The sequence below is a fragment of the Esox lucius genome, chromosome 12 (assembly GCF_011004845.1).
Source record: "Esox lucius isolate fEsoLuc1 chromosome 12, fEsoLuc1.pri, whole genome shotgun sequence".
Lineage (NCBI taxonomy): Eukaryota > Metazoa > Chordata > Actinopteri > Esociformes > Esocidae > Esox > Esox lucius.
In genome coordinates, this window is record NC_047580.1 from 15,942,970 (window position 1) to 15,965,977 (window position 23,008).

Sequence of the window (23,008 nt, forward strand, 5' to 3'; positions counted from 1 at the left end):
TTTGAAACTGGTGCTGGTGAAAAACCGGTCCCGGTTCTTAATACATCCCTCCTATAGGGTGTTGGTCTCATCCATGGACCATTCTCACTCATGTCTGTTGGTCTCAGGTGGAGAACTATGTGGAGCACATCCGTGGTCTACTGGAGGAGCGCGAGGCTCTGACAGCTGACTATGAACGGGACAACCAGCAACTCCGAACAGACCTCCAGAAGATCCAGCTACAGCAAGGTAGAGTATTTATGCAAGATCAGTGGATATGCCAGACCCATGGAATATGTTTACACTGACACATATTGTAAGCGCAATTATCCATACTCATGTCATGTTGACCATAGTGGCCATAGTGGATGGTGACAACATCACTTAAAACAAGTTTGATTTGCACTTGTCTGGTGGTCAACAACAGTGGAGCACAATGAGCCAGTACCACAGAAACATGCCAAATGGCCTTTAACCAATTTGCCATATTCTATATGTTCACCATGTGGTGGTTAGACTGTTAACCTAATGAAAGAATGGAAAGCATAAAGCAGTAAAAATTGTCAAATAGGACAAACTCTGTTTCCCTCTAGTTATCTTTCAGAAAGTTGTTTTTTGCAAAGTAATGAGAGCGAGTGAGGAAAAGGTGTGCATTTGTAGTTTACCCTACCCCAATTCAGAATATACACTGATCAGCCATAGCATTCTGACCACTGACAGGTGAAGTGAATAACACTGATCATTTTGTTATCATGGCACCTGTCAGTAGGTGGGATATATTGGGTAGCAAGTGAACATCCTGTCCAGAAAGTTGATGTTTTAGAAACAGGAAAAATGGGCAAGTGTAAGGATCTGAGCGAATTTGACAAGGACCAAATTGTGATGTCTAGACGACTGGGTCAGAGCATCTGGGGTGTTCCCCATCTGCAGTGTTCAGTACCTATCAAAATGGTCCAAGGAAGGAAAAGTGGTGAACTGGCAACAGGGTCATGGGCGGCCAAGGCTCATTGATGCACGTGGGGAGTGAAGGCTGGCCCGTGTGGTCCAATCCAACAGATGAGCTACTGTAGCTCAAATTGCTGAAAAAGTTAATGCTGGTACTGATAGAAAGGTGTCAGAACACACAGTGCATCGCAGTTTGTTGCGTATGGGGCTGCGTAGCCATTTACCAGGAGAACACATGGCACCAGGATGCACTATGGGAAGGACCCAAGCCGGCGGAGGCTGTGTGATGCTTTGGATATTGTTCTGCTGGGAAACCTTGGGTCCTGCCATTCATGTGGATGTTACTTTGACACGTACCACCTACCTGAACATTGTTGCGGACCATGTGGATCCTTTCATAGCAATGGTACTCCCTGATGTCATTGGCCTCTTTCAGCAGGATAATGCACCCTGCCACAAAGCAAAAATTGTTTAGGAATGGTTTGAGGAACGCAACGAGTTCAGGGTGCTGACTTGGCCTCCAAATTCGATCCATGGAGGCCCCACCTTGCAACTTACAGGACTTAAAGGATCTGCTGCTAATATCTTGATCCCAGATACCACAGCAAACCCTCAGAGGTCTAGTGGAGTCCATGCCTTGCCGGATCAGGGTTTTGGTGGTAAAAGGGGGACCTACACAATATTAGGTAGGTGGTCGTAATGTGTTGGCTGATTGGTGTATATTGTACACAGTCCTTGCACACTTTGACATTGGTGTAACTCTTTTAGAATACGCATTTTATTTTCAAATGTTGAAAATGTTGTCCTCGCAACTCTCTCTTTGGCCGTTTTCTAAAACCGGTTGTTTGGTTTCTGATTGGAGGTGGCGTTTCAAGCTGTGCCGTATTGCCCGCCACAAACATACCCTAATCTTATTTGACAACTATCCATTTGTTTGTAGCTGTATGTCAACTTTGTGTAGATTTTGTGTGTTCTGTCCCTATATGTTGTCTACCACTAACAGCAGTTTGTGTAAATGTACTTAGTGAATAAGGTGATTCTGATTCGCTGTCAGACTCCCAAAGGAAAGAAGTAGTGGAGATGCTAGCCCAAGAGGGCTTGGGTGAAATATGCCTCAGTAGCCCCAGTGAACAGGTGGCTTACCTGCTTGTGGAGAGGGCCACTTTGCTGGAGAGACTAGAAGCTGCAGAGAGGCAGCTGGACACGCAAAGCCTTACAGGAAACCTCAGGGAGGTCCAGCTTCAGGTAAACAACATTGTTGGTTATTATATGGTTGTATTACATAATAAAGGGAATAAGTATAAATGCTTACAAATACAGTAAATTATGTGCAGTCTGTGTGATTTATGGGTTGTTGGGTTGCTGTGTTAAACAGGAAGAGCTTGATCTTATTCGTCACACTATGGAGGAAGAGTTAAAACAGCAGAAAAAGTATGAAAACATGATTCAGGTAAGCAGGGATATCTGAAGAAATGTGTGTGGAAAACCAAATTTTACTGTGAATGTTATGCTCCTACCACGTAAAAACAGTAAAGAAAGTTGGGAATGTAACTACACTGTATATATTTACAGTACCAGTCAAACGTTTGGACACATTCAAGTGAATGGGTGTGTCCATACTTGTGACTAATAATAATAATTTGTACGGTTGCTCAATTATAATGAGAATAAAACATAGTAATTGCTGTTTTAAATGTGGTCAAAGAGGTGTTGAAAAGATGTGAATAACTATTAATTTGTAATTAAGTAATGAAAATTGGTAGCAGCCTCAATTGGCTAGCATATTTACCATGTTTTTTCTCAATACCTAAAACAGAATGTCCGACGGTGTGAGAGAAAGCTGAACTAATACCACTACGCAAAAACGGTTAACTAACCTTAATTAGAACAGCTGCTCAATTTTAAATGTGCTTCTTGCACGTAGTAAACAGTATTTGATCAAATAATATTCTATTTTTCAAAGAACAAGTTACTGGACTTTAGTTAAAGCTATTGTCTAATATTTGTAGGGTTTATTTGGGGCAATTAAATTATAAAGTAGTGTTCATTATTGTTTGGAATTAATGATTTTACCCTTCTACCAGGAAATCCAAAAAAATGGCAGTGCTGGTTGACTGACAAACTTCTCAGTCTGCCTCCAAAAAGATTTTTCTTACTGTATCAGTTTTAGTGTACCAAGTTTCATAATCAGATCATAAAGTGAATGATGATGTCACCCATCTACTGGACTACGTAAGGTCTCTTTTTTGAATACTTTTACCCTTGGTCTTTCTACTCAAGGATCACCAGTCTCCAGCTCAGAGACACTGGAAGAAGCTTTTTGGCCTACGCAAGTCCTCACAGAGCACACACAGTGGTGCCCCTGTAGGTCCCATCTGCCGTGTCTAACTAACAATTATCTTGTACAGTAAATATTCGATGCAACACTGCATGGATCAAGGTTTCTGTGATTTTTTTTTTTTAGAGCCATACTAATGTTTGCAAAGCATTCAGGAGACTACTCGCAGGGCTAAGCCAAGAGCCTCGCTTACTGCCTCCTTCTTTTCCTTTTAAGACTGACATTCTGAATGGCATGGGCATGGGGAGTACTGGGTCTAGTGGACATTGTACTCCTCAATGTGTACAATCTATTTGACACCGGGCTACTCCGTCTTTTGCCTCTGTTGGCTATGATTTGGGCTTCAATATTAATTTTAACTTCAGTGAAACAAAGTGCCAATTGTTTTCTGTTCATCTACAGTTTGTGCTATATCAGGTTTAAATATCTATAAAGATTATATCTTTTTGACAAAAATGCATTAATTTTGACTTCTAACAAACGCATGGTTTCTTTACTCTGTATTTCTTCTCCATCTCTCAGGTCAATAACGAGGAGGTATCCCGGGAGCGCTCCAAGCACCAGCGGCTGGAGAGGGATCTGGAGGAGGCATCTCAAAGGCTTGACATGGCCCACGAGGACATCCGCAGGCTGAAAGACGAGCTGGAAACTGCTAAGAAGACACAGGACATGTGTGGTATGATTATACTATATACACAGACCAGTGGTTCTGTTGAACAAGGACTACCAAATCTACCCATCACTAGTGTAATTGAGCAAGCTGATTTAATGAAAGGCCACGGTAGTTGCTACGAAACATGTCTCATTAATTTTTAGATCAGACAGCAAGCTCAATCTACAAATGACATCATCGGTTACTTGAAGTCAACCAATGACTCATATTTTAAATCACTCATACACCCCAAGTAGTGTATCACGGTGGATTTTCCATTTTAATGCTTTTTTCCTCTATATTCAATTATTCAAGTCTGTCATCAAGAATTGGTTCACACACTTCCCTCAAGAGGAGTAGTAAGTAGTCAGAGCTTGTCTGGTAAGGAGTTCGGGAGCCATGCTATTATGCGACCACAACTAGTCACCATATGTCCCAACTATCTCCATTTGTAACAATACTTTTGTGTAAGAAAAGCCATATTTTATAACAAGGTTTGTTCACATCTCAATTTGTTATCAGTGAGAGAAATTAGATAAAACTATTTTTATTATATCTGTATTTATTTTTATCTGCGAAATATCTGTATTTCTCAAACCGGCAAACAATATCACCTCTGGTATGTGCATGTCTCTCAGCAGTTCAAGGAAATAAATCAGTCTGTTTAGTGGAAGTTATGTTATACTGAAAAGTCATTGCACCTCTTAAGTGGCACTTAATTTGAAGGGGTTCCCTGCGAAGCCCCTTCAGACCATACCTGTTTGCTTACAGATATGATGGAGATAAAAAAAGTGAAGGAGCACAATGAGAGACTGGAGGGTGAAATCCAGGTTCTGAGAGAACGAGTACGCTCCCTGGACTCTGAGAAGAAAACCCTCTTACAAATGGTGAGCAGTCACTGAATGTATAAGCCTAGTGATCACTCGGTTGCTTATTTATTCAAGACACCACCCTCTTTGCAGAAATATAGATTTCAGTCAGTGAGTCATGTGACCATAGCTAACCGGTTACCAGTCTTGTTAGCTATCGTTTGCCTGGGTTTTGAAACGCAAGCTGATGTACAAAATTAAAACCTATAGTATTGACGTTAATAGTATGCTACAACTACAGTCTACTATGTTTGCCTCAATCCTTTGTCGTCTTGCTCAGTTTTCTCGTTTTCCCAACAGCAGGCAGAAAGGCTTTGAAGCATTGAGATATCACTCACATTTATTATAGAAATCCCTTTTTACATCAGCAGCTGTCACAAAGTTTATACAGATACCCAGCCTTAAACCACAAAAAAGCAAGCAATAACAAGTAATTCATGCAGTAGCTAGGGAAAGCTCCCTAGTGTGGTCAGAACCTGGGAATGAACTTAGACAGGAGCAGACTGAGGAGTGGCCTGTCCTCCTTTGGTGAGGATGGCATTATCTAACAGGCGTGCCACAAACAGGTGAATAATGGCACAGAACAGTGGTGTGCGCAATGGTATCTCTGTCCAAAGAACTTGTCAGGCCTTGTCAAAGATTGGCTATTGGAGTAGACGACCACACTGTCAGCTAAAATGATGAGATTCTCCAGTGACCTTGTAATCTCCAACATTGGCCATGCCTGGTTTGACAAAACACAATTAAGTTTAATTTAGTGGTCTGCACGGTCACCAGAGCAACGTTTGGGACGAGATGGAATGGGCTGTTGGTGGCATAAATCCACTGCCATGTGGATAAATACACTGCCATCTGCAGCAACTGCCTGATGCCAGTGGGTCATCATGGACCAACATCCCTGTGGAATAATGTCATGCAAAGGGGTCTAATCCAGTAGTCCTAAAATATAAGGGGTGGGAATTGGTAAGATACTGAAAAAACTGCTACATACAGTATCTCACAAAAGTGAGTACATCCCGCACATTTTTGCAAATATTTGATGAAATCTTTTCATGTGACAACACTGAGGAAATTACACTTTGCAACAATGTAAAGTAGTTAGTGTACAGCTTGTATAACAGTGTTAATTTGCTGTCCCCCCAAAATAACTCAACACACAGCCATTGATTTCTAAACCGCTGGCAACAAAAGTGAGAACACCCCTAAGTGAAAATGTCCAAATTGGGCAGAATTTGCCATTTTCCCTTCCTGGTGTCATGTGACTCATTAGTGTTGCAAGGTCTCAGGTGTGAATGGGGAGCAGTGTTAAACTTGGTGTTATCGCTCTCACACTCCCTCATACTGGTCACTGGAGGTTCAACATGGCGCCTCATGGCAACAACTCTCTGAGGATCTGAAAAAAAGAATTGTTGCTCTACATAAAGATGGCCTAGGCTATAAGAAGATTTCCAAGACCATGAAACTGAGCTGCAGCATGTTGGCCAAGACCATACAGCGGTTTAACAGGACAGGTTCCACTCAGAACAGGCCTCGCCATGGTCGACCAAAGAAGTTGATACGCCGCACACTGCAACTATTTGATCTGCATGACTGTCGTCCCAGAAGGAGGCCTCTTCTAAAGATGATGCACAAGAAAGCCCACAGTTTGCTGAAGACAAGCAGACTAAGGACATGTATTACTGGAAGCATGTCTGGTGGTCTGATGAGACCAATATAAAGTTATTTGGTTCAGATGGTGTCAAGCGTGTGTGGCAGCAACCAGGTGAGGAGTACAAAGACAAGTGTCTCTTGCCTTCAGTCAAGCATGGTGGTGGGAGTGTCATGGTCTGGGGCTGCATGAGTGCTGCCGGCACTGGGGAACTACAGTTCATTGAGAGAACCATGAATGCCAGCAGTGCTGGAATTAATGGTGGCCACACAAAATATTGACTCTTGGGGCCCATTTTGGACATTTTCACTTAGGGGTGTGCTCACTTTTGTTGCCAGCGGTTTAGACATTACTGGCTGTGTGTTGTGTTATTTTGAGGGGACAGCATATTTACACTGTTACACAAACTGTGCACTCATGACTTAACATTGTAGCAAATTGTCATATCTTCAGTGTTGTCACATGAAAAGATATAATCAAATATTTACAAAAATGTGAGGGGTGTACTCACTTTTGTGAGATACTGTATATGTATAATTACTGTCAAGTGTCAAGTTTCTTGTCCAAAAACAGTAATTGGTCAGTATGCTCTGATGGGAGTGCACTCCTCTGAGCATTCATGATATTGATTCTAGAGATCAGAGTATCGATACAATACTGTGAGAAAAAGAATTGCGATTCTACATTAAGTCATTGTATCGCCACAGCATTATGAATATAGTGTTACCATATCACTTAACTCATTCTTTATAAACTTGAACAGTACTGCTGAACTCCTATTGCAGTGTGATATGTGTAGTACTTGTATGATCCCTTTCATGATGGAATCATTTGTTTACAATGTATTTTCCTCTTTGTCAGGGAGATGGCGACAGCAATGAGGACCCTAAAGGCCTGCCTACACAGTTGTTGACCTCATCGAAACTTGACGAACAGGAGCAGATTCATAAAAGGTATGGATGCACCCTCATCCCCTCCACAATAAGTATGGTCACTCCCTCCCTTCAACACACTTACCTCCACACTGTCTCTGTCCCTGATTCTGTCCCCACATCCTCCAGGTGTCACGAGGCCTTAGAGGATGTGAGCTGCCAGCTGCGGGAGTCGCAGCGGCGCATGCAGAGGCTACAGCGGGAACAGGAGGACCTGGTGGAGAGGAACGAGGAGTTAGAGGCACTGCTGGGAGAGGCCCAGAATGCCAGCAAGGAGGAGTCCCAGCGCCACGAGGGAGAACTCGAAGGACTCCACCGCAAGGTGAGATAATGGGTTGCTGTGGTTGTTGGCCAGGGAATGAGTTATCCTTTGCTGCAAGCATGTAGGTGAAAACGTTGTTATGCACTGCATCTCGATTTTTGACTCTCGCTCCTGCACTGGAGTGGTGACAAGAGAAGGCCGTCATCGCAAATTGGACATTAAGAATGTTGACTAGTTTTTTTTTTAAATGAATGAATTTAAATCATTATATAGTGTTTATTTAAACTTCCACTCACAGATAAAAAGCTTAGAAGCAGAGCAGAAAAAGATAAATGACCAGGAGCAGGCACAGAAGGATGGAGCTGTTGTTGGCAGAGAATCAGAGACATGCTTACATCAGGTAAGAACATTTTATACTGGTAGGTAGAGTGAAATTGTACAAGTTCACCTACCTGTACCATTTATTTTGTTCTGAGTACTTTCAAGTGTCAGGCAACTGAATGATTGTTATTTAAACCGTTGTTGGAGGCCAGAAAGGTTTGTTTCAGGTACACAGTTTGGCCAACACATAGGCTAGAACCCTTTGATTGCCAGCTGGGATTTTTGAATTTCCAGAACAGGAGCTGTGCTTGGTTTCAGAACAGGTGGGGGGGGGGGGGGGGGGATAACAAAACAATTATCAGTGAACATACATTTCAACCAACATTTATGTTTTTCTTTGTTCTAGTTGAAGGGCAGCAGTCAGGAAAGGATGGCTCTCCTGGAGGCTCGTCTGACCCAGGAGAAGGATTGGAGGAAACAACTGGAGGGGGACCTCAGGACGGCCCACATTGCACTTAAAAAGGACAAAGAGGTACACTGCAAGGCTTGCTAAGTAAAATAAGAGGGTTTGAATTGGTCACAGACGTCTCCTTTGGACAGCAGACTTTTCAAAGTGCGTTAAAGCAGCTTCAATTATTTGGAAATGCACAATAGCACAATAATTTTTCAATTTTTTAATGATATTGTAATACTGTCGTTGTCAACTGAAGTCATTGCAGAGAGATGAGAGGGAGCTGCGGAAACTGCGACTGGAGTTGCAGGGCCTGCAAACTGAATGCCAACAAGGGAAAACGCTTATCAAGAGCCTAACCCAAGTAAAAACTGAAAAGGGAATTTTGGAAGAGAAAGTGAGTTGGATTTGCCAAATTGCTCCTATCTTTTCTAACTGATGCATTATTTTCACCATTGTCACATTCTACAACAACATGAACTTTGAGTCACATTATAAGGCCAAGCCAAGATATACAGGCCCAACCTGGTTTTTAGAATAGTCCCGTCCTTAATTTTCTTCCGTCAGCAGAACATGCACTCCACTGATCAATAGACTATATGGTGGCATATGGAAGTTACCAATGAGATGACTAGTGAATGTGTTTTTAATTGGCCTTGTGCACACAACAGGTGGCCCAGTTGGAGCGCGCTCAGAGCAGACACCAATGTAACCGGGAGTGCCAGACCGAGAGCTGCCGAAACCAAGAGGGCCTTAAGCAGAGCCGGGAGCAGGTGGGGAAATTGGAAGCCAAAGTGGAGCGTCTCACTTCAGAGCTCTCCAGGTTGGAGAAAGACAATAGCACATTGAGGTTATTATCTAACTTACTCTGGACCAGATCTGGGCCATTTTTTATGCATTTTTTCCTCTTCTAACTTGGGACTGATTTAGACCTGTTGGGGTTGTTAGACCTGTAAAACAAATCTGCCCATCTGTATAAATTAAATACTAACATCATTTTCAGTTAAGAATCGTGACCACACACCTAACTTCCCCAACACTACGATTACTCATTCCTACTACCATTGCAGAGATAAATAAAAAGGCTATACAGATACTCTCAGTCAGCAGAAAAACATTGATTAGCTATTTTACATCTATATTGTTATATATATTTTATCTATATTTTTTGAGACTGAGAGAGTAACGTTCCCAGGCTCTGAGACTCAAGATAATTAACCGGGGCTTTGGGTCTACCCGAACCTCCATGACCACAGAGGCAATCCCAAAGATTCTAGAACAGAAGCTGCACAGATCAGGGCATTGGCCAAATCTCTTAGGGCAGTTTCCTCTTGGACGTGATTATACTTGTCACACATTACAGTTGCCAGGGAAAATAAGTCTGAAAATTCATCCTCCCATTTAGCGTTTAGAGTGTCTTGTAAGAAGTGTTTGTTTTTTGCTAAAGTTCAGGGACTTCAGGTTGTGTACTATTAGGTTGCCACCTAGTTCACACTCAACAGTGCAACAGTAAAAGTCCCCCTGTGTCTTATGGTCTGTGTCAAACTTCAGGGATGAGCTGGTGCAGGAGAAAAGGCAAGCCACAGACCTCCAGAACCAGCTGACTGCCAGGGAGAAGTGGGCAGCTAAAGGAGAGGAGAGACTGGGCATGGAACCGCTCCATTTCAATGAACAATTCCAACTGTCTAGCCAGTCCCGGCTGGAGGCTGCAGGGCACAACCGGCCTGGACGGGGCACCCCGGATCCAGACTACAACCTCCCCCTAGCAGAAAGGCTTAAAGATGAAGGCCTCAATCAGGTACCCTGGACAAGCATTAATATAGAGACAACAGTCAACATGGGGGCTTTATCCCAAATAACCCCCTCCCCGTCACCCCTCGGCCCTTCATTTGCCCAAGTGTCCCAAAGCTCAGTGAATGAAGACTATTCAAGGTGAAGGGCAGGGGTCAGTTTGACCTGGGATCAATTTGTTTTTTGTAGTAAGACCACTTAGGAAGTGGTGTTACAAGCGGTGTCACATGGTCCCAAGTTGTCTATTTGTCATTTATTTTATTGGTGTGAGAATAAGTTAAATGTTGCCATCCTGCAGTGATCCCTAACAAATTCATTGAGATTGAGCTTTAAAGGATTCACAGTTTAATGGCTGCCAATGTCGCCTTTACGATGTATTAACTCTGGGCTGTGTAGACATGCATAAAGATATATATTCTTTCTGGCATTTTATTCTTTATTGTCAGGACAGTGGTGGAAGATTTTTTGCTGAAAGAGCAGTAGGTCAGACCCAAATCCTCCATGCAGCAGCACATTTGCACTGGTGGCAGTGGCTATGACCACCCCAGACCACAAACTAAAGACATACAGTGGGGAGAACAAGTATTTGATACACTGCTGATTTTGCAGGTTTTCCTACTTACACAGCATGTAGAGGTCTGTAATTGTTATCATAGGTACACTTCAACTGTGAGAGACAGAATCTAAAAAATCCAGAAAATCATATTGTATGATTTTTAAGTAATTAATTTGCATTTTATTGCATGACATATGTATTTGATCACCTACCAACCAGTAAGAATTCCGGGTCTCACAGACCTCTTAGTTTTTCTTTAAGAAGCCCTCCTGTTCTCCACTCATTACCTGTATTAACTGCACCTGTTTGAACTATTTATCTGTATGAAAGACACCTGTCCACACACTCAATCAAACAGACTCCAACCTCTCCACAATGGCCAAGACCAGAGAGCTGTGTAGGGACATCAGGGATAAAATTGTAGACCTGCACAAGGCTGGGATGGGCTACTGGACAGTAGGCAAGCAGCTTGGTGAGAAGGCAACAACTGTTGGCGTGATTATTAGAAAATGTAAGCAGTTCAAGATGACGGTCAGTCTCTATCGGTCTGGGGCTCCATGCAAGATCTCACCTCGTGGGGCATCAATGATCATGAGGAAGGTGAGGGATCAGCCCAGAACTACACGGCAGGACCTGGTCTATGACCTGAAGAGAGCTGGGACCACAGTCTCAAAGAAAACCATTAGTAACACACTACTCCTTCATGGATTAAAATCCTGCAGCGCACGCAAGGTCCCCCTGCTCAAGCCAGCGCATGTCCAGGCCCATCTGAAGTTTGCCAATGACCATCTGGATGATCCAGAGGAGGAATGGGAGAAGGTCATGTGATCTGATGAGACAAAAAGAGCTTTTTGGTCTAAACTCCACTCGCCGTGTTTGGAGGAAGAAGGATGAGTACAACCTCAAGAACACCATCCCAACCATGAAGCATGGAGGTGGAAACCTCATTCTTTGGAGATGCTTTTCTGCAAAGGGGACAGGACAACTGCACCGTATTGAGGGGAGGATGGATGGGGCCATGTATCGCGAGATCATGGCCAACAACCTCCTTCCCTCAGTAAGATCATTGAAGATGGGTCGTGGCTGGGTCTTCCAACATAACAACGACCCGAAGCACACAGTCAGGGCAACTAAGGAGTGGCTCCGTAAGAAGCATCTCAAGGTCCTGGAGTGGCCTAGCCAGTCTCCAGAACTGAACCCAATAGAAAATCTTTGGAGGTAGCTGAAAGTCCATATTGCCCAGCGACAACCCCGAAACCTGAAGGATCTGGAGAAGGTCTGTATGGAGGAGTGGGCCAAAATCCCTGCTGCAGTGTGTGCAAACCTGGTCAAGAACTATAGGAAACGTGTGATCTCTGTAATTACAAACAAAGGTTTCTGTACCAAATATTAAGTTCTGCTTTTCTGATGTATCAAATACTAATGTGATGCAATAAAATGCAAATTAATTACTTAAAAATCATGATCACTCACAGTTGAAGAGTACCTATGATAAAAATGACAGACTTCTACATGCTTTGTAAGTGGGAAAACCTGCAAAATTGGCAGTGTATCAAATACTTGTTCTCCCCTCTGTACCTTATTTATTGATCTTGTGTGTGCAGTAAAGAAGTGTACACAATGTATTATTTTTTTTTGGTATGTGTTATTTTAAAATATGCTAAGTATGTGTGGGAGCAAAGGGGTCTTTCTCAAGGACCGAATAAGGAGGGTTTTCACATTGTTGGCTTTGAGATTAAAACCAGTGACCTTTCAATTACTGGCACAACACTGTTGACCGCTAGGCCACCCTGCCCTCCCTCTGTCCACTGAATGTTTTCTAGAATATAGCAGGCTATAGCTCAACCCCAGTATGCAGACATTGATACAAATAGTTTGACTCATGCTTGACTGGGTGTGTGTGTGTGTGTGTGTGTGTGTGTGTGTGTGTGTGTGTGTGTGTGTGTGTGTGTATTTGCATGTGTGCGTGCTGCAATTCCCTACTAGGTGGCGTCACTGAAGTATGAGCTAAGTAATCTGCATGCCAACCAGGTAGAGGAGCGGCAGCTGTCCACTCAGCAACAGCTGGCCCTACAGGCCCAGGTCAACGAGGCCAAGGCATTCATCAAGGTCAGGACTCAACCTCCACTGACCTTAACTCAAGCTCTTTTCAACACCACATTAGTGTTGCCCAATCAATTTTCCACTGAGCGAGGTCCCCTTGAAGACAAGCCGACATCACTCCAAATACTTTCTTACCTAATGCAATCAATTCAAAGAATTGCTGCAGACGCGCGCACGGAAAATCAGAAGTTCCCTGTTTCCTAGCTCTAAACCTAACCTTTATGTGGCCTTAACTTAATCCACCCTGAACACACAACCCAACCCTAAACCAAACCAGTAAGGGCTAATTTAAAAAGGATCCCTCAAATTAGTACTGAGAATTTGTAATTGCACCTCAAGATTATTTTATTAATTAATAATGGCCCAATCAATCAAATGTATTTATAAAGCCCTTTTTACATCAGCAGTTGTCACAAAGTGCTTTTACAAAACATCTGGCCTCAAACCCCAAGGAGCAAACAACAGTAGTGTTGAAATAATTTTTTCCCATCGGCTCGAGAGACCCACGGCCAATAATTATGGAGGGGACTGTATGTCAGCTTTGTTTTGAGCAGTCTAAAAATGTTAGGGATCATTAGATCACTAAATTTGGCATACATCTACTGAGATGTTTTATGATCACACTACCAGCTCTCCACCCATACTCATATCTACCTTCCTAATGCCCCTAAAGTCCCAGGAATCACTGCTTGGACAGAAGTCGGAGGAGAACAAGCAGCTGAAGCAGGACCTCCAGAGAGCACAAAGTCTGTTCACCTCGGCAGAGAGGGAGCTACGCTATGAGAGAGAGAAGAACCTGGATCTGAAGAGACACAACACCCTACTGGACCAGGAGAAAATCAAGGTACACTTAACACAGTCCTAGTTCACCGAGGGCCTATACTAGCATTTATTGACGTTTTTACTTAGTCATGCATTGGGGTATTGGAGGATAAGTGCAACATTTAGGAACTTTTCCCATAAAACTTGCAACCATCGAGCCCAGAATACCTTACATCTTGTCATCTTATTATAATTGTGTGTGGTTCTGTGGGACCTGGTGTTAATGAGGGGTAATTAACCATACCCACATTTAGAGTGTATTTACAAAGACATTTTGTGACTGGTGGTTTGTAATGTTTTCTTTCCCAGGTGTGTGCGGAGCTGAAGCAGGCCCAGACGAAGCTGTCCCAGGCAGAGCAGAATGGTTCGGTGCAGGCTGCGGAGACTGAGCGGCTGCAGCACAGGATCCGAGACCTGGAACTGGAGCTGGCCCGCAGCGGGCAGAGCCAGAACACCAACGCCAGCCTGCAGGAGGAGCTCCAAGCCGAGAGAGCTCGTGTAATTGCCGCAGACAAGAAGGTTAACTGCTCAGTTCTCAGTTTTGTCTTTCGTCTTAGTCATATACGTCCTGATTCAACTTCGATTGCCTCAGTTGATTAGTTTTGCCTCTATTACTGCTTAACATATAAAGCTTGTTGTACCTGGCCACTGTACTGCAGGTTTTGGATCTGCAGCAGCAGCTGAAGAGTGTCCAGCACCAGCTTCATCTGGAGGAAGCACGCGCTGGGGAGACCAGTCGGCTAGAGAGGGACAACAAGGACATGTCCGACATAATTTCCTCTCTCCGTGCCAAACAGCAGGAAGACCAACTGCAAAGGTGACTTACAGAGGGCTTTGACTCTGGTGTGACTAAATTCCGCATGCATACAAGTGTTTGCTATGAAGGACATTTACTTGTGTTGTAGTATTCTGAATCCAAGTCTGTTTGCTTTTGTGAGTTGTAGGCTATTTGCGTTTGGACTGTGTTTAAGTATTGGTGGAAATGGATCATCTGGTGAACGGCACGGGGAGTGTGGAAAGGCAGGCAGGCTCCACTCTGATGCTGATCTAACAGGCGCAGGGACGGTCCTGCTTCCCCTTGGCAAACCAGTCCCCAGTCGGCTTTTAATTAGCACAAGCTGTATGACTGAATGAATACCCGTGGCATAGAGCACCTAGGTTCGGTAGTCTAGGTTATATTCATGGTGCCTAACAAACCATTTTTGTAGTGAAATTTAGTTATGTCCCGCCCAGATTTGTTTTGTTTGATGAAACGTTTCGCAACTAAACCTTTTTTGGGGAGGTATGAATGCACTTAAGCTAACTTCAATGGAAGCTTAGACTGGATATCAATAATGTGGTGGCACAAAAAGCTACGTAAAGGGATAGCAAACCATTTAGTGGCTACATTTCACCATTACGCTACAGTGCTGTATATTGGGTAGATGTAATTCATTTCAGTTCATTTGAACCCAATGACTCAGACTTTAGCATTTGGACCAGGACTCGAGCATCGTAACTCTGACTCTTGTTGGAGAGACTTGTGACACCACCATTGGTGGTGTGGATTTGACCTCAATTCTAACGTAGTCACATGGACTTCACTCCGACTCCAGGTTGGGTGACCAAACTACATCACTGACCGATTTGTTGTTTTTCACGTGAACCTTGGCTTTCTTTCAGGACGTTGTTGGAGCAGAGGGAGGAGGAGCTCCAACATCAGGTCCGCTGTCTTAGGAGTAAGGAGGTGTCGCTAGGACGCAGCAACTCGGAACTCGGCCACCGTGCGCAGCAGATGGAGACCCGCCTGGCCGTGTTGGAGGCAGAGCAGAGCAGACTCACTGAGGAGGTCAGTCAATACTGGGCCCAGAGGTGGCTTCAAAACCTTTTTGAAATCGTTTAAATGTAGTGCTTTTTTATCCGTTGCTTCTATTACCACAGGAAAGCTAAATATTATTAAATTTTTTGTTAAGTTATTTAATTATTTGAAATAGTATTTCAACCGAGGTTTGCGGTAGATGCACCCAGAACATGTGCAATTATTGGAATCTGATAACTTGAAGTAAAACAGATTGACAGTTTGGCTTGGTGCATGTGGACTGGTCATCAGCACAGACATAGCCAGAGGAAATGTCTTGGGTTGGAAGAGGAGCTGCTGTCCAGTAAACAGGAGAGCGACCGGCTACAGGAGGAGCTGCAGCAGGTCATCACACAGCTGGACACATACATCAGGTCAGAGCTTGTTCATCAAGATGTCAACGAAGGGGCTTTTCACACTAACTGGACCTGCCCGGTTACACGTCCACCTGAGTTGCTGGAACTGTAGAAAACCAGCCAATAGGAAAGGAACACGTATGAGCCAGGACAATTTCTTTTCAAGTTGGTTGGACACAATATTCTGAAAATGGTTGGTGTAACTAGCACATTTACTCACAAAAATACCACCGGCCTCACCACCATGAAGTACTGTGTACCCATACAGCACACAACCATACCATGACTTCCTCAGTCAACAACATAAACACTTACACACCGTAGAACAGGGTCTCCTACCGGTTGTTTTGGAGCCCACTTGAGTAGCTTGACAAACCATTCTGAAAGAACATTGCAGTACTCGCATGCTTTACTACATTGTTTCAAAACATGTATTCAGCAGAAATTATTTTGGGCACATACAATAGGACATGCCAAAATGCTGAGCTTCTGTTGGTTAACTGATTTCACATTGGCTTCTGTTATGAAATGGAAAAGCTGCATCCCCCATTCCATTCAGGGCAATAAGAAATGTGATTTTCTCAAGACTATTCGAACAATGTAAAATGTTTTTCAAATCTATAACATATCATATGTTTAGGTTATTCTAGGCAATGCATATAATGGCACTTAATATATCATAATAATGTAACCTCTTCCCCTGAGACTGGGTTCTAATGTGGCTACAACATATTGCTACATTATTTACACAGTTTGCTCAAATTCTGTTCAAGTGAGAAGACAAGCACTGAATATGTAGGGAATCATTATGCCATATTAATTGCTATGAAATGTCTTTAAAATACCAAAACAATAGTTTTGACTGCAATTGTGAGCTGGTTGAATGAAAGATATTGAGAAATTTACTAGCACCGGTTTCTCTCAAACTTCCATCTATAGAGAAACCAAATAACCACCAAAGGTCAATTTTATAACTAACATTACCTCGCTTGATTGGGGAAAGTTGATTTGAATGCATTATTGCAAACTTCTCCATTAGCAGCAGCAGTACAAAAAGACCAGCACATTAGTCTCTCTAAATGGCCATTATAGGGCCAGATGCACATTTTAAAAGGTATTACAATCAAGAAACGAAGAACGGGACAAAAGTCTCATCCCAAGGTAATGCGTTCCTCTACCTCCATCTCTCTCCCATTTTGGCTATTCACATACAGGAAGTACAACGACAAACAATCACAGCACAAGACCAAGCTGAGGAAGGCCAAGCAGATCTTCCTGAAGGCAACGGCCCATAGAGACCGCACCATCCAGAAACTGGAGAACGACCTGACCCTTGCTTCCAGTCTCTCCCACAAGGTTAGTCTGTTCTTCCATTGGTTGCATGGTTAAGTCATTGGGAAAGGTACAAACATATAGAAACATTAACTTCACAGTCCAATACTATGCATGTTTTCAACACCACCACTCTTCAACAGGCACAGAAAAGCCCATGGGGAAAATCGTGGACTAGAAATAATAGTGATTATGATAACCTTCTCTTTTTCATTCCCTTTCTCCCTTACCTCTCCTTTCTCTAATTGGATGCAGGAGAAAGACTGGATCCGCACAGTTATGGAGGAGAATGAGAAATTGCTGGTAGAGAAGAGAGAGCTTCTGAAGCAGATGAGCGAGGCTGAGGAGATGGGGAGCAACAGCCTAAGAACAGCCTTCACTGTTCAGCACAGGTATCATGTACTTCATCTGGTTGTGGTTACATTTCTCTACACCCTTCCCCGGCTTTCTGAGAAAATATTTTGCCTGAGCTGCAGATGAGTGTTTTCCACATCCTGTCTCCTTGACTTATTTCATGATAGGGTCAACTTTCTGGAGGTGGAAAACCGACAACTTCAGGAAAGAACCCTTAAGCTGGCCAGTCAAGTGGGAATGCTGGAGCGGGCTCTAAGGAACGTCCAGTCACAATCACCATGCAACCTAGAGGTATGAATCCCAGAGGTCCTGACTTAAAAGAGAAAAAGCATAATGTTGTTGAAAGTTTACCTATGAATTATAATAACTGTATAATGATTCATCTCTAAATTAGGTTGGTTATCTACCCGAAATGAATCGCTGAAGACAACTAAGGTTCTGAAAGAGGTACCTTAAATTGTAGGGGAATAGCAACAAAAATCTCAGATTTGTTTAAATTCTTAATTTGCTTGAAGTAATTGACGGACTGTCTCTCTATGCATGCAGCTCTTTCGCCCAGGGGGAGCAGGGTTGTTCTAGGCCAAGTGCAGCGCCAGGGCTGGGTTTCATTTCTCATCCCCCATTGAAGCAAAGTTGCAAAATAACAATTATCTTTATGAAAACAAATGTTTCGTGACAACAAAATTAGGGAACCCCAATCGATAGTGGTGCATGCCATATACATTTAATGTGATTCATCTCTGTCGTGGCCTTTAAAGTTGACCTTTTCTAACATCTATTTCCTCTTTCTAAAATCTGTTTTTCTTTTTTGTTCATATTCCGCTAGGGTGCTTATAGTTTTGTATTACATTTTTTGTCAACAGTAGAGAAAACATATTTCTGAAATCAGTAAACGTCAATCTTTAGCCTCTTTGTGTTGACCGCGTACAACAGTAATTAAATTCAAAGGAATTACTTATCGAAGCCCAAATGTCTGTTAGACAGTTCAAAGAAACGGACAGACGTGGCAGTATGCAACAGGTGCTTAGACTGACAGAGGATGGCAGACAAGGACCGCAATCAGCCTGCTATTCAAAGACCAGTGTGCACATCCGGCCAACACACTGGAACCAGGCGCTTGTGCTTACTGAGCAGTTCCATATTTAAATCACAATGCACCCACAGCCTTTTTAATGACGAGATAAAAATCTCCTTGCCGAAGACGTTGTGAGTCTTCCTGTCAGAAACAAAGCTCTTCATGGCAGTGATTGATGACGTCCTTTTTCTTTTCTTTTTTGTCTTCCGCTGGATGAAATGGGCCTATCAATAAAGTGGGTATTGTTGCAGCCACCTGGCAGATAAGCGTCTGTTATATAGAGGGATTTACTGTAGTCGTGGTCTTTTGAGCTGCTCAGATGATGCTGTTTCAGGGTGTGATTCCGTGTGGATCGCTGGATTTTCATGTAGTTTCAAGGATGCGAAACCCTTTGTCGCCTTCTGCATACCCTCAGTTAACCTTCTCATAGTTTTCCCATTTTAAAGATGCTCAGCAGAGAATGGGGAGACTCTGGCTTTGGAGAAAGATCATTGTTATAGCCTCTCAGTTCACATTGCATCACAAATATACAATATACTGCAGGTGACTATGTTTCGGTTACTAGTCGAATGCTCTAACCGCTAGACTACCTGCCACTCCTTTACTTAATGTTGATTTAGTCAATGGAATTCATGTCTTTTAGTCGTTACAGTGTGGAAAGAGTTGTAAATCATATTACGGCCAATGTGTTTTTCTTTTTCCATTTTCTCAACTTTATTTAGTCTCAGGTAAGACATTTTAAGAACCAATTTTCATTTGCAATGACAACCTGGCCTGAAGCGTAACGATTGCAAGACAACACTTGGTTACTCATAATTAGAATCAAAACCACATGTATAATGGGACAGATTAGAGATGAGTAGACTACACCATGATATACATGAATACAGATAAGGTGGTAAGGTGTTCACTATAAGGGTGATGCTTATAAAAAGGTTGATGGGTCGAGAGTTTTCGGCAGTTTGTTCCAGTCATCTGTGGCAAAGAACTGAAATAAATGACAGTTGTTGGAATACAGCCATTACGTATAGTGGTTACTTTTGTTTATAACATACCAGTCGAACCAAGGGAGAGAATTCAAACGTTTATTGAGTGGTATTGCAAGTGTAGTTTCTTTGGTTGTTGTACTCCTCTCACAGATAAAACAGCAAACACTGATATTTATGCAGGAGACTAGAATCCCCAACACAGTAGCTCAAGCCCATTGGCCCCAATTATAGTTGCAAGCTTTGACAGAATGTGACTTCCTGTGAACGTGACTTCCTGTGAACAAATACAAAATAGTGTTCTGTTGTTATCTAAACACGTTTAACTCCTAACAAAACAATATTCTCACACGGTCAAAGGGATTGTCGACTTTAAGAATTACCATTGTGAGGTATCTAGTGCAACTTTCAATTGGGTTGGCTGATGTTGAGGAAAGGGCTGAGGTAGATGGGGATTTGCCTAAAAGGGTGTGGAAAGATCACAGCGTTGAGGGGGCAGTGGTGCTGATTCAGATGTTGTTCTGATGGACTACATCTAATTTATTCAAGTTACTATTGGCGGCAAGACTGTAAATGACATGGCTATATTCGTATGATGGTCATTTTTACAAGAGTATACTTGTAGCCATCTGTTTAGGGAATAGAGGGAACCTGTTCAGTTACTGTATAGAAAGAGATCATGAAATTCATTGTGACCCTTCTCCAACAATGTTTTCCTAACACCTTCTTTTTTTCCCTCTGCATTTCTCCTCAGGATTTAAAAAAATTGTTTCCTTCCGAAACTCTTGCGAACGACAGTGTCCTTCAAACACCAACATTAAGGTAAAAATTGCTTATGAATATATTGCATTTTATCTTTATATTTCATATGCTGTATTATAGTTTGTTTCATTATTTGTACAGATATTTGATAAATGAAACATTTTACAGATGTTTAAACAGATTTAAACATAATATATCCATATAAATTGGTGGGAGTACCTTTTTGTTGTTACGGTCTAGTCACACCACCATCAGATCAAAAATAGACTAAATTCTTGCTGGAGACTCTGTGTGGCAAGTTATCAGGAGATCACGGAAGACTGAATAAACAAAAAAAAACAGAACTAAAAGTTAAAAGGAGAAGGACAGGCTATAGTACCTCTTATCTGTTTTAGCTGATAATGTAAATGGAGTTGAAAGGGAAGAAATTGCAGAAAAAATATCTAGCTTACCTAAATTAGCTGATCTGTTTGATGCCGTCAAGACAGCTACTATGTTAACCAGATGAGTTGATAAATTACAAGAATTAACTGTCACGGCTGGGTGTAGTGGAGTGTGTCAAGAACTTGGAGCCAAACGCAGGGAGGCGATAAACAAAACTGTATTCTCAAAAATATAATAATACAACAAAGGCACGCTATACACGGCGACAAAACGCTCAAACGAACGTGCCTCTCTCCACAATATAAAGACATAGAACAATACCACACAAAGACACCCAGAAACACAGGAACTAATATAGGCAACCTAATGAGGGAATGGACACCAGGTGTGTGCAATAACAAGACAGGACAGTGCCGTGGGAGGAGGAGCGGCGTGGCTAGAGGACCGGCGACGACGCGCGCCGAATACCACGTCGGGGGGGATGGCGCGCGTCCTCCACGCGCGTCCTCGTTACAGTACCCCCCCCTCGACGCGCGGCTCCCGCAGCGCGCCCCCGCCGGCCCCGAGGCCGACCCGGAGGACGCCGCGCAGGACGATCAGGGCGCCGACGATGGAAGTCAGTGAGGAGCTCAGGATCAAGAATGTCCACCGCCGGCACCCAGCAACGCTCCTCCGGGCCGTACCCCTCCCACTCCACCAGGTACTGCAGGCCCCTCCCCCGGCGCCTCGAGTCGAGGATGGAACGGACAGAGTACGCCGGGCCCCCCTCGATGTCCAGAGGGGGTGGAGGGACCTCCCGCACCTCAGACTGCTGGAGGGGACCAGCCACCACCGGCCTGAGGAGAGACACATGGAACGAGGCATTAATCCTGTAATCAGGGGGAAGTTGTAATTTATAAGTTACCTCGTTCACTCTCCCCAGGACTTTGAACGGCCCTACAAACCGCGGGCCCAGCTTCCGGCAGGGCAGGCGGAGAGGGAGGTTCCGGGTCGAGAGCCAGACCCGGTCGCCCACAGCGTAGACCGGGGTGTCGTTACGCCGGCGGTCAGCAGCGGACTTCTGGCGAACACCGGCGCGCCGGATGTGTCGATGGGCCACGGACCAGGTGTCCTCGGCGCGCCGGAACCAGTCGTCCACCGCCGGAACCCCAGACTCGGGCTGGCTCTGCCAGGGTACCAAGACCGGCTGGTACCCCAGGACACACTGAAAGGGAGTCAAGGACGTGGAGGAGTGGCGGAGTGAATTCTGAGCATACTCTGCCCAGGGCAGGAACTCCGCCCACTCCCCCGGCCGGTCCTGGCAATAGGACCGCAGGAACCTCCCCAGGTCTTGGTTCACACGCTCCACCTGCCCATTGGCTTCGGGGTGGAACCCGGAGGTGAGGCTGACCGAGACCCCCAATCGGCCCATAAAGGCCTTCCAGACCCGGGACGTGAACTGAGGGCCCCGGTCAGAAACAATGTCCTCCGGCACCCCGTAGTGCCGGAAGACATGGGTGAATAGAGCCTCTGCGGTCTGCAGAGCCGTAGGGAGACCAGGGAGGGGAAGGAACCGGCAGGCCTTTGAAAACCGATCCACAACAACCAGGACCGTGGTATTGCCTAGTGAGGGGGGAAGATCGGTCAGAAAATCAATGGACAAGTGAGACCATGGTCGTTGTGGAACGGGCAAAGGATGTAACTTACCCGCCGGAAGGTGTCTAGGTGCCTTACACTGAGCGCACACCGAACAGGAGGACACGTACGCCCTCACATCCTTAGCCAGACCGGGCCACCAGTACTTATCGGTAAGGCAGCGCACAGTACGGTCTATGCCTGGGTGACCCGTGGAAGGGGACGTGTGGGCCCAGTAAATGAGACGGTCACGGACGTCCAGCGGGACGTACTGACGACCCGCAGGACACCCAGGAGGCCCAGGATCGCCACGCAACGCCCGCTGAATGTCCGCGTCCACGTCCCACACAACCGGCGCCACAATGCACGAGGCGGGCAGAATCGGTGTATCATCTACCCGCCTTTCACCCGCGTCGCACAACCGAGACAGCGCGTCTGCCTTGGCGTTTTTTGTACCCGGAATGTATGAAAGAGTGAAATCGAACCGGGCAAAAAACAACGCCCACCTGGCCTGGCGAGGGTTCAGTCTCCTCGCCGCCCGGATGTACTCCAGGTTACGGTGGTCGGTCCAGACTACAAACGGGTGTCTCGCTCCCTCGAGCCAATGTCTCCAAACAGTCAAGGCGTTAAACACAGCCA

At 44.3% G+C, this 23,008-nt stretch overlaps 1 protein-coding gene across 4 annotated transcripts in view; it reads left to right on the plus strand.

Moving 5' to 3' along the window:
• The window catches only part of ccdc30 (coiled-coil domain containing 30), a 33,499-nt gene that overhangs the window by 3,515 nt on the left and 6,976 nt on the right, over nucleotides 1-23,008 (plus strand). Inside the window, exons 4-26 of one of the 4 annotated variants that reach the window (XM_020051848.2) lie at nucleotides 108-228; nucleotides 1,979-2,169; nucleotides 2,300-2,374; nucleotides 3,205-3,288; nucleotides 3,785-3,938; nucleotides 4,686-4,801; nucleotides 7,293-7,384; nucleotides 7,493-7,685; nucleotides 7,924-8,025; nucleotides 8,353-8,478; nucleotides 8,657-8,794; nucleotides 9,069-9,247; nucleotides 9,949-10,195; nucleotides 12,731-12,853; nucleotides 13,521-13,691; nucleotides 13,979-14,188; nucleotides 14,329-14,486; nucleotides 15,332-15,497; nucleotides 15,720-15,880; nucleotides 17,077-17,218; nucleotides 17,450-17,586; nucleotides 17,716-17,839; nucleotides 20,364-20,431. In XM_020051848.2, the coding sequence (XP_019907407.2) occupies nucleotides 108-228; nucleotides 1,979-2,169; nucleotides 2,300-2,374; nucleotides 3,205-3,288; nucleotides 3,785-3,938; nucleotides 4,686-4,801; nucleotides 7,293-7,384; nucleotides 7,493-7,685; nucleotides 7,924-8,025; nucleotides 8,353-8,478; nucleotides 8,657-8,794; nucleotides 9,069-9,247; nucleotides 9,949-10,195; nucleotides 12,731-12,853; nucleotides 13,521-13,691; nucleotides 13,979-14,188; nucleotides 14,329-14,486; nucleotides 15,332-15,497; nucleotides 15,720-15,880; nucleotides 17,077-17,218; nucleotides 17,450-17,586; nucleotides 17,716-17,839; nucleotides 20,364-20,431 (3,278 nt within the window). Of the gene's footprint in view, nucleotides 1-107; nucleotides 229-1,978; nucleotides 2,170-2,299; nucleotides 2,375-3,204; nucleotides 3,289-3,784; nucleotides 3,939-4,685; nucleotides 4,802-7,292; nucleotides 7,385-7,492; nucleotides 7,686-7,923; nucleotides 8,026-8,352; nucleotides 8,479-8,656; nucleotides 8,795-9,068; nucleotides 9,248-9,948; nucleotides 10,196-12,730; nucleotides 12,854-13,520; nucleotides 13,692-13,978; nucleotides 14,189-14,328; nucleotides 14,487-15,331; nucleotides 15,498-15,719; nucleotides 15,881-17,076; nucleotides 17,219-17,449; nucleotides 17,587-17,715; nucleotides 17,840-20,363; nucleotides 20,432-23,008 lie in introns of those variants that run through there. The other 3 variants (XM_010875702.3, XM_020051849.2, XM_020051850.2) reach the window with 3 other exon arrangements.